The sequence below is a fragment of the Leiobunum rupestre genome, chromosome 10, assembly GCF_980474605.1.
Source record: "Leiobunum rupestre chromosome 10, qqLeiRupe1.1.hap1, whole genome shotgun sequence".
Classification (NCBI taxonomy): Eukaryota; Metazoa; Arthropoda; class Arachnida; order Opiliones; family Sclerosomatidae; genus Leiobunum; species Leiobunum rupestre.
In genome coordinates, this window is record NC_143393.1 from 19,398,638 (window position 1) to 19,418,363 (window position 19,726).

The window sequence follows — 19,726 nt, forward strand, 5'->3', positions numbered from 1 at the left end:
CGGCTCAGAAAGAGAGATATTTGGCAAACCTGCATATCTACTTCATTATGTAGATACTATCGCGAATCTTTACTCGTTTATTGGTTAATGTTTTAAACAAACCATTGAATACGATGAAATAACGATATCTCATTGATTGCGTCAATATTCCATTTATAATATTTCTATATTTTGAAATATATTAACTTCACGTAGGTTACTCTAGCTATATAAAAGAAAACGACCTTATGTCTAACGTTTTGGTGATTATCAACCAAAATGGACTTAAATAAGCCTAATTTTTAAAACCAAATAAATTATCACAAATACGAGTCCAACAGAGGTAGCTTTATATAATCTTTACGCGTAGGAATTTATAGGATGATGTAAAATAATCTCAAAAACTTCAATATTACGCTTACGTAATGGAGATTTCAACTCGAAAAAAAATATATAAGTCGTGGACATTCAAGTTTTGAAATAGACCTTACAATTTAAATTGAACCCCGTATAGCAATTTCAAAATAACGACGGAACTAACTTATTCCGAGAAAAAAGTACTCGAACACATTTTCGGATTCCCGGAATTATTATGTAAAAAACAAAGAGCACTTTCGAAAAATTTAATTGTGAGAAGCTCGCTTGCCATTCATGTAACCGATCCATCTGAGCGCGGTGGTCGAAAGGATAGGGTCACTGTCTATCGTACTTAGCAGGAGTAACTGGTTGATGTGCGTCGAATGGTAATCCCAGCGAGCCAAATTGGGAGCGATCCCCAGCGAAAAGTGTCTCAAGTCGTAGATGGACCCGGAACCCGTGTCGAACAAGGTCAGCATCTTCTTCAAGGAGATGACGCCTTCGTCGAAAAGTCTCGAGGCTTCTTTGCAAGCCACGTGAGTACACGAGCTTTTGAGATCGTACAAGCCGATTAGCGAGTAGATGAAACCGTTCAGAACGTAGGAACTCGGCGTGGTCGGGTACTCTTCGTACCACACGTACTTGCCCAGGAAGGTCGTCATGACCCCGTGGTGTTCCGACCGCACGCTGAAGAGTTTGGTGGCCTTCAAGGCCGTTTCTAAGTACGCGAGATTCTTGGTGACCCCGAAGGCCCTGGTGAGTAAGGACATGGCTTGTCCCTGAGCCATGGCCGAATACCACCCCGGTTTCAGTTCCAGGATGCCGTTGGAAAGTTTTCGGGTGACCATAATGGGCCAGCCACCTTTGTCATCCTGGTTCTTGACCAGCCAGTCGGACGCCGCGAAGAAACTGGCTTCGTGAGCGGACGACGACAAGGAGACGTTAGTCACGGCCCCCTCGCCGCGAAATTCCAAGGAGCGCAGCGTCACGTTCCGCAGTTTGGCCACCTTCTTCTTGTTCTGAAGCGAGGCCAACCCCTTCAACAGATCGATGCGCAAGTCCCGTCTCAAAGTTCTGAAAGTCTTCCCGCCGCCGATGCCGTACACGATGTCTCCGTCGCGAACGTCTACCAGGACGTCGGACGTGACGTACCGCACGACGTACGACTTGGACTTGCCCATCTCGCCCAAGACGCAAGACACGCTACCGTTCGATACGAACATAACGTCCACGCTCAAGAAATTCTCCGGCACTTCTTTCTCCAAAAACAACGTCACGCTCAGATCGCTCGTTGGCCCTGTTGGGAAAATACGCAAGATTGTACTGCTGGCATTATAATGGTGAGGATGTAAGAAAGAACTTTCGCCGCGAGTGGCGTGACCGTGCTAGAGGTCCTCTAAGAGGAAGGGGCTTGTTTTTCGTTTCAAAAGCATTCGTCGCTAAAACTATCAATGGAATAAATACTTCTGGTCAAAACTACAAATGGAATAAATACTTCTGGTCAAAACTACAAATGGATTAAATACTTCTGGTCAAAACTACAAATGGATTAAATACTTCTGGTCAAAACTACAAATGGATTAAATACTTCTGGTCAAAACTACAAATGGATTAAATACTTCTGGTCAAAACTACAAATGGATTAAATACTTCTGGTCAAAACTACAAATGGAATAAATACTTCTGGTCAAAACTACAAATGGAATAAATACTTCTGGTCAAAACTACAAATGGAATAAATACTTCTGGTCAAAACTACAAATGGAATAAATACTTCTGGTCAAAACTACAAATGGAATAAATACTTCTGGTCAAAACTACAAATGGAATAAATACTTCTGGTCAAAACTACAAATGGAATAAATACTTCTGGTCAAAACTACAAATGGATTAAATACTTCTGGTCAAAACTACAAATGGATTAAATACTTCTGGTCAAAACTACAAATGGATTAAATACTTCTGGTCAAAACTACAAATGGATTAAATACTTCTGGTCAAAACTACAAATGGATTAAATACTTCTGGTCAAAACTACAAATGGAATAAATACTTCTGGTCAAAACTACAAATGGAATAAATACTTCTGGTCAAAACTACAAATGGAATAAATACTTCTGGTCAAAACTACAAATGGAATAAATACTTCTGGTCAAAACTACAAATGGAATAAATACTTCTGGTCAAAACTACAAATGGAATAAATACTTCTGGTCAAAACTACAAATGGAATAAATACTTCTGGTCAAAACTACAAATGGAATAAATACTTCTGGTCAAAACTACAAATGGAATAAATACTTCTGGTCAAAACTACAAATGGAATAAATACTTCTGGTCAAAACTACAAATGGAATAAATACTTCTGGTCAAAACTACAAATGGAATAAATACTTCTGGTCAAAACTACAAATGGAATAAATACTTCTGGTTAAAACTACAAATGGAAATACTCGGGACTACCGAATCGTTTGTTTTGAGGGCCTCCAGCTCGGTCACGCAACTAGCGTCAAAAGTTTCTTCTTAGGTCCCCATTGAAGCTAAACTTCCTTATCATCGCCTCAAATGTCTAAATGTTTGCCACCGATTTGAACGAAATTTCGAATCTAAATAGATCTAGCGAGGCACCTTGCCCAACTTTTATATTCCATCTGTGGCCTGTGTGCAATATATTACATGGCACGAGATTGACGTTTTAAACGCACGTGCTTTGTATTTGAGTGGAAACGTTTCGCGATTCTCGCCTAGGGGCGCGAATGGTTTTTGATTATGATTATGATTCTGGTCCATTAGTTTTTTTGTCTAAAAACTCATATCCGCCACGATTTTGGATTTGACATGCGCATTCAGGGTTCGTACAAAATTTCCAGAATTAAATTCCCTGACATATCCAGGTTTTCCCTGACCATTTTTGTAGAATAAAAGAATGGTTTGAGGTAAAAATCTTGAAAAAGATTTCCTTTCAAAAATTTATTTGCCTGATTTTTTGGGGTCATTTTAAAATTACCTTACCTTTTGGGACCATTTTCAAATTCCTTGATTTTTCCCTGACATTTTGGAATCATTTTTAAATTCCCTGACTTTTCCCTGACCTTTTGGGAACATTTTCAAATTCCCTGACTTTTCCAGGTTTCCCAGGTCGTGTACAGGGCCCCCACTCAAATCTTAAAAATTTTTATAGGAAAAATAGGATTATATTTCTAAAAATATAGGACTTTATAGGACTAAATATGCTATTTCATTTACTAACTTTATGCATTTAAAAAACAAAATCTATATTTAGTGAAATAAATCTTTGATTTTCACTTGAAAAATAGAAACTATTGAACCATTTCCTGACAAAAATATACTAGCAACTAACCATGTTAACAATAACAAAAGTATAAACTATAGAGTGACTTTGTATAGGAATTTATCCTATAGCTAAATCTAGAAATTTAAGAGTGGCAGGATTTGAAATGGGCAAAATATCTAAATTATAGGATTTTATAGGACTTTTTAGGGATTTTACTAAAAATATAGGATGTTATAGGACATTTTTGAAAATATAGGATTTTATAGGAATTATAGGGCCTCTGGGGCCCTGCGTGTACGAACCCTGACATTGTCATTTTTGACGGATCATGATTTTTTTGTCATTTTTGGTTTTTACAGAATAAAGATTGATCACTACGTGCTGCAATCTATTGAATCTTAACATTTCATTTATGATGAAATATTATAATTTTATTAGAATTAAGAAGATATAATAATTATATTGTTACTATATAAAATCATTTATCTGTCTAAGAATTTTATATATAGTAGGTGGTTTCTTTACCCCTGTTCTTGGACTAAAAGTGTACTCTTTTTACCCTAAAACGTTTTATTCACCTGTTCCGGGGATGAGAATTACTCCGGCCCATAAACTATTCGCTTGTTCCGGAGTATTAGGGCTACTCTTTTTATTCCTTCTGAAAAGGAGGTGTCAAGGAGAAAATCGAATTTTGTCGTCTGCTATCCAGAATTTATCTGCTTTTTAAAAAGGCCAAAGGCAGCCATTTTGGAAAAACGTTTTTACTCCGACTCAAACTATTCGCCACCACAGAATCGGAGTAAAATGACGTCATAGCGGTACTCTTCTTACCCTATTCCAGGAATCCATACCTCTACTGGGAATGCTTATCGCGGCAGATTTTCGCCTCGATGTGGCTGATGGTTTTTTTGACGTCACTATGTACTTAACAAACAACAACGTGAGAGGGGAGCGCGCGCAGACGGGATTTTTTCTCTCGTAGGCGGGGCCAAAGCCGTCAGAGTGATCTTACCATAAGCGATACGCCAGGATAAGCATTCCAAGTAGAGGTATGGATTCCTGCCTACTCCGAAATCACCGAACAAGCGAAAATAAACCACCTATTATTGGGTACCAGAATAGATTAGGCCGAACAGCTAAGCTAGTGCGCAAAAAGATCTTGGTGAGCTCACCTTCAGTTTCGAAGTGCAAAAGACCGTCGTTTCTGCGTTTGCGGGCTTTGGTCTTCTTGTCGGGTTGGACTTCGTCGCCGGTGTCGGCGGACGTTATGATCCACTTGGATTTGTTGGTCGTGTAGCCGTCGTCCAAAACCACGACTGTCGGCCGCTTCTCCGTCAGGTTCTTGCTGAAGTGACTGAGGCCGAACTGCGCCACTTGAATGGGGTAGATGTGACCTTGGGCGTTCCACTGAGTCGACACGGGAACTCCTACCGACGAAATAAATAATCAGCTAGGCTAATACCCAAGGCACCACCTTAGGCCCAAGTCATCGAGCGACTTTTAAAGCCATTAATTCAGGTGTTAACTTGCGTAGGAGCAAGGTTGGCAATTACCCGGCAAAAACAGGTTTTTGCCGGGACATGTGGCAAAAATTGGTAAAAACCGGAAAAAACTCTTTTCATGCTAAATTAATCATTGATATATCTATTAAGTGACTAATTTGGTCATTGCAAATAGGAGAGATGAAAAAAGGCCAGAAGAAGTCAATATTTATTTTTTATTGAATTTTGTCACTAGAGGTGGAAAAAACCATGGAAGTACGATTTTCCACACGGTTTTTAAGAGGAAAACAATAGGTGGAAAAAACCACGGAAAAATCTAGTTTTTTCCACCCTTGGCCAAATTGTGCCAAGGAGGGTTGTGGTACATCTCAGTACATACGTTGATACGATTGACCCAAGCGATTAAGCGCTTTAACAGCATTCCATAAATATGGAATTTAATGATAGACTTCTTGAATTTTTCAAGAGACTATTAAAGTTTCAAGGCTCAAAATTAAGGTTTTCAAAATACAGGGTACTAACTCAAAAACGATACAAGGCCAATAACCCCAAATGTATTTTAGCTAGGAACTTGAAACTTTCAGGACACATAGAACTTGACAACGGACCCAGAACCGTCTTCAAGGTCATTTAAAATTTATCTCGAGAACCCTTAGAGATACAAAGTTGGTTTCAATTAGAAAAGTGTTCCCCGTCACATTTTAGATCTAATTAGACAAAAACAGGAAGGTCGTGATGAAAATATTGTACCAAAGACCAGGTTGAAGGGCTAAGAACTCGCAAAATACTCATGCTAGAGTATCAAAATTTGCTAGACATACTCATCTGGTAGGGCGTCTTTAGAATTTGCAAACTCGGATGACCTTCAACTCATAGTTCAAGGTCATACAAAGTTTATCTCGAGAACCAATGGATTTAGATAAAACGGTTCAAGGTCATGGAAATTTCTATTGCACGTTCTATGTGTCCTGAAAGTTTCAAGTTCTTAGCTAAAATACATTTGCAGTTATTGGCATTGTATAATTTTTGAGTTAAAACCCTGTATATACATTGACATTGATTTAAAGGTTTTCCAGTTTTAATAGACGTTTCAATAAATGACGCTCTCTTCACCCTTACTCCTCTACGTGCATTTGCGAGTCACTGAATAAAATAGTCACGTGTCTTATTTGCAAGGTTCAAGTTATGTTCGCACGATTTCTCGCGGTACGTTAGAGGTACAAAGACACGATACGTCAATAAATTGCAAATATCATTGTTAACATTTGTGAGATCATCGGAAGTGGGGCATTTGCCCATTTTAGTAATTGTTGGAGTATTAATTTCAAGCGTTTTTCGACTTCGGTTGCGTAAGCAAATTTTAATTTTAATTGAGATTTCTGGCCAATTCGCGGGATCCAACCGAGTCGCGTACGCGCTATTGTGATATTTGATTTTCGTACCAATTGATACAAGCGCCAGCTAACTCAAACTCAAATCGTTCGCGCGTCACTACCTCATTTTCAAAACCAGGTATCTCGGAAAATACGGTTCGCTACCTTATTTCCAAAACCAGGTAACTCGAAAATTTCGATTTGCCTCAAAATTAATTTAAATTAAGGCGTTTGCCTTTCGCTACCTTATTCAGGGTTGCCACAAAATTTTCAGATTCAAATTCCCTGACCATTTTAAGAGATTTTCCCTGACTTATTAAGGCCAAAATTTTTCTTTTATATTTCACTTTTATCAGAAGATAATAAATTTAGATGGGACTTATATTTCAGTAAAAAGGTTATTGCAATGTTGAAAAAATTAACCAAACATTCAAGGAAATAAATGATAATCGCGGAATTTGTTATAGATCTAGATTTAAATTACCTTCAAAAAGTGCCAAGATAAAATTGAATTCCCTGACTTTTCCCTGAATTTTTATCAATTCTTAAAATTCCCTGACTTTTCCCTGTTTTCCCTCACGTGTGGCAACCCTGTTATTTCCAAAACTAGGTAACTCGAAAATTTCGATTTGCCTCAAAATAAATTTAAATTAAAATGTTCGCGTTTCGCTACCTTATTTCCAGAACCAGGTAACTCGAAAAATTATTTTTCCATAAAATTCCTCTTGGGTTTGTTAAGTTAATGTACAAGATTATTGAAAATTTGTTCCAATTTAAATTTAATATTTAAAACATATTTAATACATCGGGTAGATTGTGTGTACTTAAAATGTCAGTGACATTTGTTTTTCTTTCAGAGGGCGCGTGCGAAATTGAACGAGCCCTATATTGAAACATTAAGCAGAGCGCTTTAAAATAGCACGCTTTTAAAAGTATGTCCTGGCTCTCTTTATTACTACTTCTAGATAAATTGCTGAACAGGTTTTACTTAAGCGTCTATTTCATTTTGGACAAACAGTGTTTATTGCAGATTTTGGTGGTATAACCAGTTAAGAGATAGTTATGATTTATACGGGCATTTATGAAACATACTACCATTAAAATCAATTTTTTTATTCGGGTGAGCAGATAACACGGTTGCATATATGCTCAGCTACCCTGAATTCAGGGGCCCCACTCAAATCTTAAATTTTTTTATAGGAAAAATAGGATTATATTTTTAAAAATATAGGACTTTATACGACTATTTTTTACAAAATTATAGGATTTTATAGGACTATATATGCTATTTAATTTACTAACTTTATGCATTTAAAAACAAAATCTATATTTAGATAAATAAATCTTTGATTTTCACTTAAAAAATAGAAACTATTTAACCATTTTATCACAAAAATATACTAGTAGCTAACCATATTAACAATAACAAAAGTATAGACTAAAATAACTTGGTATCAAAAGGGACGGTAGTCCCAATGCAAGGTCCGGGTACAGAGTAGAGCACCTACCCGAGCACTTGCTATATTATCTCGAGTCAGAATGAAGCCGATTTTACCGCCTCGTATCTCAAAAACTATAGGTCGTATCAAAACAAGTGATGTATCGTTTGAAAGGTAACAAGAACGCGACAAACATATACGAATTCCATCGAACATGGTTGAGGCGACGTTTCGAAGTAATGGGGCAAAGTTAGGCTTAATTTTTCTTCTTCTTATTCTTATTCTTCTTCTTCCATCTTCTCCTCGCAGACCACTCTACAGCAAAAACTACTGAACCGATTTAAATGCAATTTGGTATACAGTTTCAAATTAAGCTCCAATTGTGTCCTTCTAAAGGAGAAGTTCATATCTGGTATAGTTCTTGAGCTACGGCGACAAATGTACATTTTAGCGAGTCGGTAACGAAGTACTAAATCGGAGCGACCAGCGATTTAAAAAAATTAATGCAAAAGGTTTGAGGGTTGATTCTAGGTGAAATCGTGGCGCTGTGTTTCAAAAAATAGTCTTAAAGGTTAAAATGCCCGCTATGACGGATATACTTGAAAACTATGTATGCAACATATTTATAGGTGGATTGTAGGAAAAAAGGGGCGCTGAGTTCGTCAACAATAGTCTTGCGAGTGTCAGGGTGGTGGTTGTCTGCCATAGGGCTTGTCGATAAAGAAGTCCAGTTTATGACGTTTATGGGAATATAATTACAGATCTTGTCCTAGGGAAATAGATTAAACATTCGAATGCTACTGATTTATAGGTTGTTTCTAAGTGAAAGAGGTGCAGTGAGTTCGAAGTGTCTCGCCAGTGTCAGGGTGGGCAGTAGAGATGCAACGGATAACCGGAACCGGAACCGAAACCGAGAAGAACCGATTAACTTCTAGGAGCCGGAACCGAAACCGGAACGATAATATAAAAATTTGATAACCGTATCCGGAACCGGAACCGATATTTGTAAAAAAATGATAACCGACACCGGAACCGAGTTTTTCATAACTTTATTTACCAACATTTAGCGCATGTTGAAATTTAGTAATTAAAGTTCCTAATTTACTATTAGTTCTTCATATAAACTCATCTTTATCCTATCTCAGATAACTCTATGTGATAACTCTACGTATTCTCAATTGAAAATGGGCTCGTCCTCCAAATGTTTGCTTTAAAAACTGGCATAATCCGGAAATCCGCGATAGTTTTAGTTTTATTTTCTTAAGTCGGAAAACTCGACACAATTTCACAAATTTAGCAAATACCACAAAAACAATTTGTCGTCTACTGCTACTAGTGTGCCTGCCGAGCAATTATTTAGCGCGGCAGGTTAATGGTTTACTTCCTTAAAATATTTCTTTATGTTTCAACAGGCGCGCCTAAAACTTTATAAATACAACCACAATAACCGTCGCCTAAATATCCAAACAACGTACATAATGAAAGTAACACACTGAAGTTTGAAAAGTATCGAGACACGTGTTTTATAGCAGATCGTTAAACCTTGTAAATTAATAACTAAGTTGTGTTTCAGAATCTAAAGTTTTGAAGGTAAGGCTAATTCGTTTGCATAATATAATCGCTGGCCTGGGTAGATTTGGTCTAGAAAATCTGAAATTTTAACTTATGCATTTTCTTACATTTCACAAATGACAATGCTTTTTGAACGAAATAATATGGACTCCATTTAGAACGATATACTCAACTGAAATCAAAACGAGTCTTTATATTTTTCAATGAAACGAGGCAGGGGCGTAGGAACCAGGGGGGGGGGGGGGCAATGCCCCTCCCTAGAATTTTGCTGGGAGGAGCAACTAATGTTATTGCCCCTTCAATTTTTTGGTCAGTTGAAAACTTTAAAAGCTCAAATTTTCAATTTAAAAGCTTATAAATCTTATAGAAGCTCAACTGTGTCTTTTCCCGCCAATTTACATAGTAGTCAAACAGTAACACATGCATTCGGTGAAGCTACACTCCTTTAAAAATTCAAAACCATTCTCATATTATTATTGTGGATTTGGGTATCTTAAATTCATAAACGACTCTAAAGACTAAAATACACTTCGTATGATAACGGTTGTTACTGTTAATGCCTTTATGACATTCGCGACCGATTACTCACTCTACATCGGGGGCTAAGTTCCTAGACCCCCGTTTCGTTTCTCTTTGCCCCCTCCAACTTATAAAACGTCACTACGCCCCTGAAATGAAGAGCGGAAGGGAAGGCAATGTCTCCCAAAACTTGAAAGTAATTCAACCCCCCCCCTCCATCTTGAAACGATGAAACCGTGAGAATTTTCCAACAGAAGATATCATTTTTACCCTACTTTATTGAATAAACAAATAACGCGCTTACGTGAGTTCCCTACGAGAGAAAAGAAGCAATATTTTTTTAATTATTTTACATTAAGTCATCTAGATCGCGATTCTGGTCGGACTTGGGAGTCTGAACTCCAGACTTCCGAGTTCTACCAGAACCTTTGTTTTTAATGCTCCAGGCGCTGATTGCCGTGATTTATCTTAATCATTTCACTTAGGGCTTAAAGCCATTTTTAACCGTTTTATATATTAAACATGCAAGTACGTGTTAAATCTAATTGTAGAAAGCGATACATGTTAGCCCTAACTCTAGATGGCGATAATCGCGACTCGGCCTTAATGATTATAAGGGACCCCAAAAACAGTTTCGCGGGAGGACCCCGAACCCATAGCCACGTCACTGAGAAAGCAACCTTAATTGGCTTAAAGCAACTGTCGGCTCTATCATTGCCACCTGTGACCTGTATAGGGATAAGGCCCTTGTTATTAGAGATGGCTATGAATCTATCCGATTCTTCTAAAAAACGACTTTACTGGAGAGCGTGGTGCCATCTATTTATGGCAAAGGAAGCTAAAATTCAAAATAGCGAAACGATAACGTCGTCAGAGAAACATTTATAATTATTATAATTAGACAACTTATACTCTACTTACGAAGAGTGTACCCTCGGTGTAAATCACCGATTTTGATGAAACTCGGGGAGTATGTAGACCTTGGGGTAATATGAATTTTTACTAAGGGAAAAGTTACGCTGGGCTTCCGTTTTGCTATGGCAACCGAAAATGTTTTTGACAACATAAAATGAAAAAAATCTACATTTAAAAAAGCATGGGATTTTTTCGGTTTCACAGGGTACTTGATGAATTTCACCCAAAATTGTTAAAATTGAAATTGAAATTTTAAATTTTTTTGGGTTGTCAAAAACATTTTTGGTTGCCATAGCAAAACGGAAGCCCAGCGTAACTTTTCCCTTGGTGAAAATTCATATTACCGCAAGATCTACATACCCCCCCGAGTTTCATCAAAATCGGTGATTTACACCTCGGGTACACTCCTCGTTAGTGGACTTTAACCTAAATTATATATCCCATTTAAAATATATTGTTAAAAATTACTATAATTTAAGTTATTGACAAATTTAAAAACGCGCCAGTCAACGCGAGGGGTAATTTTACGTCCCGCCTTTTGGGTCGAAATGTAGCGAAAGCATCTTGTTAGGAGCCGACACTTGCTTTAAACAAAGATGTAACACTTTCTTGATCACGTCTGTGGCTTCGTGTTTCGTAATCAGGACTTAGAAAAGGGATTGCTAAAACGTCCTACAATGAAAACGAAATTTCATATAAACGCCGCGCCGCCGCCGACAAAAAGTCGCCGCACGCCGATCAAAATTTCGCGGCGTCAAAGTCTACCACGAATACATTCTTCATCTAGGCTTAGAGCCTTTTAGACAGAAATATTAGTCCGCAATAGTAAAAGTACTTATCCTTCCACCCCCAAATCTCTTTGACGCTGGGCAGTAGCGGTACAAAGACTGAAACGAAGGGGAAAATGACTTTGTCCAAGAGTTGACCTTAATATGGGCGCGCGCTTTGATCATTAGCGCTTCTTCTCGGACAGGGGCCAGTCTTAATGGGTGATCAATAATACCTTTCCCGGAAAATAGGTGTTCCCGACTCGGACGCCGGAACAACGAGCCGAGATAAATGACTCGGAAACGAACCCCGCCGAAGGAACTCAACGCCTTTAGGGTTGATTACGATTCAAAGCGTGACTCGCAATTTACCCCAATCTACTCCGCCCGACAAAGCTTTCATTTGGTTCGGCGTGGTGTCACTACTGATTTGATCAACTAGGAAGAAAAGTTGCTCCACAAACTAACGACTTCGAAGCTTATTCGCGTCACTAACACATTTTCGACTAAACTTGAGCTTCGCTAAAAAGATTCAATGCTAGGGTTACCGTTCAGCGTAGAAACTAGTTTCTAAGCGTTCGGTAACTCTCACCGATGACACCGGTTTCCAAGCGTACGCTATTTCGGGTTTCCGGTTTTGACGTCACGACAGCCCAATCAAATCTTGAATTTTTTTTATAAGAATAATAGGATTATAGTTCAAAATCATAGGATTTTATAAGACTAAATATTAGTCTTTTAAGATAAATAAAAAAAATAGTTGGATTCATAAATTAGCGTTCAATAGCAAAAATATTGGCAACTATCTAACAATCATAGGATAACCCCCCCCCCTTCTAAATGGAATCAACCACCAGCGCCCCTACCGAGAGAACAGCGAAACAATTCTGAACAAGCTAAACACTCTTTTATATCCTTATTTGTGAGAGCTGCCATTTTATTACAGGTCTGATTTCAAATAGTGCATGCAAGGCTGCTTCACGCGGTCAAGTGCACGCGACGTCTCGAGCTGATGAGCACGTGCAGGCGCCCTTGCCTGCACTATTTAAAATTAGGCCTGTAATGAAATGGCCGACTTCGTAAAAGAGTGTATAGCTTAGACTTAGACGAATAAACTGCTGGACCCCATTCATAGGATAAACCCCCCTTTTCTAAATGGAAACGCCCACCAGCGCCCCTACCGAGAGAACAGCGAAACATTTCTGGGCAAGCTATAGCTTAGACTAAGGCGAATAAACTAATGGACCCCATTCATAGGATAAACCCCCCTTTTCTAAATGGAAACGCCCACCAGCGCCCCTACCGAGAGAACAGCGAAACATTTCTGAGCAAGCTATAGCTTAGACTTAGGCGAATAAACTAATGGACCCCATTCATAGGATAAACCCCCCTTTTCTAAATGGAAACGCCCACCAGCGCCCCTACCGAGAGAACAGCGAAACATTTCTGAGCAATCTATAGCTTAGACTTAGGCGAATAAACTAATGGACCCCATTCATAGGATAAACCCCCCTTTTCTAAATGGAAACGCCCACCAGCGCCCCTACCGAGAGAACAGCGAAACATTTCTGGGCAAGCTATAGCTTAAACTTAGGCGAATAAACTAATGGACCCCAATCATAGCTCGTGTCTGGCGATCGGAAGATTGTTTCCAGGGTAACGTTTCCAATATGAAGATTTGCGAATGAGCTGGCATTACGCGGAGAGATATTGTTGGGCCCAAGACGAAACTAAAAGCTCTTTAGGATATTGATACACAGACGCGCTCGGAAGCGAAGATCCAAATCTTCCCAGAATCCGGTTTCAGTAATTACGATAATTGAGTCAGCAATGTGGACTACATTACCAGCTTATCTTCGGAATCGAATAATAACCCCGATTGAAAGTGGTTACAACGGAATATCTTACTCCCAGCCCCTAAATCCAATAACTCGTCAGCTTGGAATCATAAGTAACGTTATAGAAGTATGACTAAAGATTGATTAATTTATAGCAGGGCCAATAGAGCTCCAAAATATAATATGAATTATAGGATAAAAGTTTCAGAATTATACGATTATCATAGATTAAAAATTTCGAAATGCTAGGATAATTTTGGGGGAATTTTTTCAAAATTATACGATAATTATTGGAAAAAAAATTTCAAAATTATAGGATAATTTTAAGAAAACAAATTTCAAAATGCTAGGATAATTAAGGCGATTTTTTCCCAAAATTATACAATAATTATAAGTCGCTTGATGACTTAGGCCTAAGGTGGTGCCTTGGGTATTAGCCTAGCTGATTATTATTATTATTATTATTATTATTATTAAAAATTTCGAAATTATTGGATAAAAATTTCAAAATTATAGGACAAATATTTCAAAATTATAGGACAAATATTTCAGAATTATAGGACAAATATTTCAGAATTATAGGACAAATATTTCAGAATTATAGGATAAATATACGATAAATTTTAAAAAATTATACGATAATTATAGGATGAATATTTCAAAATTATACGATAATTAAAGGATACAAATTTTAGAATTATAACATAATTAAAATAGGAAATTTTAAAAATTGTATTTCAGTGAGCAATTTATCCCTACTTACAAGGAGACTACCCGAGGTGGTTATCACCGATTTTGTTGAAACTCGGGTATTAGGTAGACCTTATGATAGTACGAAAATTTCCAAAGGGAAAAATAGGCTTTAGTTTTCCCATGACAACCGAAAATGTTTTTGATCTCTCAAAATAAAAAATCTCCATTTTCCTTACTTACTTAAAAAAAATTGAAAAAATTAAATTTTCAAAACTTACCCAAAAAGATGAATTTGACCTATTTTGGGTAAAATTGATCAAGCATTTTCGGTAAAATTGATCAATTTCGGATATATTTTAACAAAATTTGGGTAACCGAGAAAATCCCATGTTTTTTAAATGGAGAGGTCAAAAACATTTTCGGTTGTACTAGTTGTACTTATTGTTTGAAATAACTTCTGACTGTGAATTTTTTTCTACGTTCTAAATTAGCTAAGATCTAAGAAAACTTCACCGCTAGGGGTCGCAGCTAAAAACCTTTGGTGCTGTGTTACTATCCATTATTTCCTTATTACAAAAGTGTAAATACAGGAAAGGGTTCGTACAAATTTACCTTTCCTTTCAAAAATTAATTTGCCTGATTTTCGGGTTCATTTTAAAATTCCCTTACTTTTTGGGACCATTTTCAAATTCCTTGACTTTTCCCTGACATTTTGGAAACCTTTTAAAATTCCTTGACTTTTCCCTGACCTTTTGGAAACCTTTTAAAATTCCGTGACTTTTCCCCGACCTTTTGGAAATCTTTTAAAATTCCTTGACTTTTCCCTGACCTTTTGGAAACCTTTAAAATTCCTTGACTTTTCCCCGACCTTTTGGAAACCCTTTAAAATTCCTTGACTTTTCCCCGACCTTTTGGAAACCTTTTAAAATTACGTAACTTTTCCCCGACCTTTTGGAAACCTTTCAAAATTCCGTGACTTTTCCCCGACCTTTCGGAAACCTTTCAAAATTCCGTGACTTTTCCCCGACCTTTTGGAAACCTTTCAAAATTCCGTGACTTTTCCCCGACCTTTTGGAAACCTTTCAAAATTCCGTGACTTTTCCCCGCCCTTTGGAAACCTTTCAAAATTCCGTGACTTTTCCCCGACCTTTTGGAAACCTTTCAAAATTCCGTGACTTTTCCCCGACCTTTTGGAAACCTTTCAAAATTCCGTGACTTTTCCCCGACCTTTTGGAAACCTTTCAAAATTCCGTGACTTTTCCCCGACCTTTTGGAAACCTTTCAAAATTCCGTGACTTTTCCCCGACCTTTTGGAAACCTTTCAAAATTCCGTGACTTTTCCCCGCCCTTTGGAAACCTTTCAAAATTCCGTGACTTTTCCCCGACCTTTTGGAAACCTTTCAAAATTCCGTGACTTTTCCCCGACCTTTTGGAAACCTTTCAAAATTCCGTGACTTTTCCCCGACCTTTTGGAAACCTTTCAAAATTCCGTGACTTTTCCCCGCCCTTTGGAAACCTTTCAAAATTCCGTGACTTTTCCCCGACCTTTTGGAAACCTTTTAAAATTCCTTGACTTTTCCCTGACATTTTGGAAACCTTTTAAAATTCCTTGACTTTTCCCTGACCTTTTGGAAACCTTTTAAAATTCCGTGACTTTTCCCCGACCTTTTGGAAATCTTTTAAAATTCCTTGACTTTTCCCTGACCTTTTGGAAACCTTTAAAATTCCTTGACTTTTCCCCGACCTTTTGGAAACCCTTTAAAATTCCTTGACTTTTCCCCGACCTTTTGGAAACCTTTTAAAATTACGTAACTTTCCCCCGACCTTTTGGAAATCTTTTAAAATTCCTTGACTTTTCCCTGACCTTTTGGAAACCTTTAAAATTCCTTGACTTTTCCCCGACCTTTTGGAAACCCTTTAAAATTCCTTGACTTTTCCCCGACCTTTTGGAAACCTTTTAAAATTACGTAACTTTCCCCCGACCTTTTGGAAACCTTTTAAAATTACGTAACTTTTCCCCGACCTTTTGGAAACCTTTCAAAATTCCGTGACTTTTCCCCGACCTTTCGGAAACCTTTCAAAATTCCGTGACTTTTCCCCGACCTTTCGGAAACCTTTCAAAATTCCGTGACTTTTCCCCGACCTTTTGGAAACCTTTCAAAATTCCGTGACTTTTCCCCGACCTTTTGGAAACCTTTCAAAATTCCGTGACTTTTCCCCGCCCTTTGGAAACCTTTCAAAATTCCGTGACTTTTCCCCGACCTTTTGGAAACCTTTCAAAATTCCGTGACTTTTCCCCGACCTTTTGGAAACCTTTAAAAATTCCGTGACTTTTCCCCGACCTTTTGGAAACCTTTCAAAATTCCGTGACTTTTCCCCGACCTTTTGGAAACCTTTCAAAATTCCGTGACTTTTCCCCGCCCTTTGGAAACCTTTCAAAATTCCGTGACTTTTCCCCGCCCTTTGGAAACCTTTCAAAATTCCGTGACTTTTCCCCGACCTTTTGGAAACAATTTCAAATTCCCTGACTTTTCCAGGTTATCCAGGTCGTGTACGAACTATGAAATACTGCGCGCTATAATATGCAAGTGTCATACTTATTCCGATTACTTTACTTACGCTATATTGTATCGAAGTATCCCGTTAAAGATCCTCTAAAAATAGGAGGAAAACTGAGCGATAGAGGTCCGGAAGTGGTGACAAAAAAAACGGATGATAACGACCCAGAGAAGAAAAAAAGTTTCGAATGGTGGCGGGGTTGTCATCGGTTCGTGTGACGTTCCCCGACTTTTTATCGACTTTGTCTCCGAGGAAGAGGGGGGAGGGGGGAAGCGATCCGGTTGCCACTGGCAACGACGGCCGACCAGTTCATTTATAGCGTTACCCTAATGCACGTAACTATCTCGAAATCTGGACGAGCTAAAAGCATTCGTTGTAGAGTTCTTCTTCGTTCAAAATATTTAAGTCTATTTTAGGGGGCTTCATATTGCCCAGGTTACCTACCTACCCCCCCGTGGTTTCAAGCTACGGTTAATAGACTGGGCTTCTATAAAAGTCCAGTTTCAAATCAGAGTTCAATAGCTTTCGGGGCTTACAAAGTTCTATTCTAAATAAATAGCTCTCGGTCGGGGTTTAGAACGTTTTATTATAAATTTTAGTTCAAAAAAGCAGCTCTAGAGGTTTAGAACGTTTTATATTAATTGGGCTTCTAATAAATAGTTCTCTAGGTTTAGAACTTTTTACTATAAATTTTAGTTCAAATAAGCAGCTCTAGAGGTTTAGAACGTTTTATATAAATTGAGCTTGTAGTAAATAGCTCTCGGGGTTTAGAACGTTTTATATAAATTGGGCTTCTAATAAATAGCTCTCTAGGTTTAGAACTTTTTACTATAAATTTTAGTTCAAATAAGCAGCACTAGAGGTTTAGAACGTTTTATATAAATTGGGCTTCTAATAAATAGCTCTCGGGGTTTAGAACTTTTTATTATAAATTCGGCTTTTAATAAATAGTTCTCTAGGTTTAGAACTTTTTACTATAAATGTTAGTTCAAATAAGCAGCTCTCGGGGTTTAGAACGTTTTATATAAATTGAGCTTGTAGTAAATAGCTCTCGGGGTTTAGAACGTTTTATTTAAATTGAGCTTGTAGTAAATAGCTCTCGGGGTTTAGAACGTTTTATATAAAATGAGCTTGTAGTAAATAGCTCTCGGGGTTTAGAACGTTTTATATAAATTGGGCTTCTAATAAATAGCTCTCTAGGTTTAGAACTTTTTACTATAAATTTTAGTTCAAATAAGCAGCACTAGAGGTTTATAACGTTTTATATAAATTGGGTTTCTAATAGGTATATTATTAATAGAACTTTTGTATAAATTGGGGTTCGAATGAATACCTCTCGGGTTTAGAACGTTTTATTTTAAATTGATGTTCATCTAAATAGCTCTCTGGGTTTAGTACGGTTTATACAAATTGGGGCTTGAATAATAAATAGCTTTGGGGCTTAGAAAATTTTATAGAAAGAAGGGTTCTAATAAATATCAATCGGGCTTTAGATTATTGTATAGAAATTTGCGTGCGAATAAATAAAGGTATATGTTTCGCTTTTATAGTGTCGACTTTAAATTATTTCTTTTTAACATTCAAATAAATTGAAATAATTAAAGATTAAGTTGCAAATTATTCGTTGCCGCCTTAATTTTGTTATTAAACGAAGCGCTTACGTTTGTACCCAAATATAAAGTTTCGATGATTTCCTGTTTCGTAGTTAAATTAGAAATAATTAGTGTTGTAAGTCGGAAACTTTTCCGCGGAAAATGACCGAGGCCTTTTTTCCGGAAAATTTTCCGTATTTTTCCGAAAAAAATAAAAAAAAGTTTTCATTCCATGATTAGTCTAATATATTGTTTGCAAATTTAAATAAAGCGGAATTTTCGCCTCATTTTTTCTAATCTAAAAGTAAAACTAAACCACTAGACTAGTTTAAACTGATTAACAATGTAACACTATAATGTTTTTTAGTATGTTTACACATTTTACATCGATAAAAAGTTAAAAACATTAAAAACCCTGAAAAAGTAATTTATGTTTCAATTTTTTATTTTTCCGATTTGCGGAAAATTTTCCGGGAAGTTTTCTGGAAAATTTTCCGCATTTTATTTTTCCGGAAAATTAACAACACTAGAAATAATTAATAGAACGCCAAAACCATTTGAATTTTAGCGTGGTGATTGACGTCATTGACTACCCGTTATTTCTCATTGGCCGCTATCCCCAACATACGAAATGTAGATGCTACTGATTCCGTGGCCAAATCCGAAAAATCTCCTATAGAGTTATGGGATCCTACTACCGAATTTGGTACGCGGGTGCTTACACGGTTTTAAGAACACGCGCTCACGCTTATCCTTTAGAGCGCACGCTAAATTGGCATCGCCATATTATCTAGCAAGGACATTACAATAATGATCTTGGTAGGATAGTGGGGACTATATAATCTACCAGATGCTGTGGGGAAAATTCAGACAGAACCATAGCCGCAGCTGGGCGCTGCACGTAAATTTCATTTTCATATTAAATAAACTTAATCATGCGAGTTACATTTTCGGAAAGCCCATGATCAAATGAACGAGAAAAATATAAGTTTATATTCCGAAAATTTATTTGCAACTTACTCTTTAAAGGGGAACGGCCAAGCTTTTCCAAATATGGCCTTATTTCCGTATCAAAAGATTAACAAGACGTGCAATATACTAACACGTACCTTTTTTGGTCTTGAAAAAAAAATTTGGCCCAAACAGTTGAAACGAAAAATAACGCCAGGTGTTTGGATTTGAATTTTCGCCGCCATCTTAGGGGCTGCCGTCAGCGCCCCTAACCCCGTATGAGCGATTTCATAACTTTTAAAATCGCGCAATTTAGGCTTAGGTCTTTTATAACTGGAACGCGCCGCGCGTGCAAAACAAATTTTTCGCGTCCGC

The 19,726-nt window shown here is 37.5% G+C and overlaps 1 protein-coding gene across 4 annotated transcripts in view; it reads right to left on the reverse strand.

The window, feature by feature from the left end:
• Positions 1-496: 496 nt before the first annotated feature.
• Positions 497-19,726, reverse strand: part of Hsepi (D-glucuronyl C5-epimerase) — a 42,411-nt gene continuing 23,181 nt past the window's right edge. For all 4 annotated transcript variants that reach the window (XM_090161255.1, XM_090161254.1, XM_090161251.1 and 1 more), the window contains 2 exons: positions 4,804-5,058; positions 497-1,633 (listed from right to left, as the gene is read on the reverse strand). In XM_090161255.1, the coding sequence (XP_090017381.1) occupies positions 603-1,633; positions 4,804-5,058 (1,286 nt within the window). In that variant the 3' untranslated portion in view covers positions 497-602. The remainder of the gene's footprint in view (positions 1,634-4,803; positions 5,059-19,726) is intronic.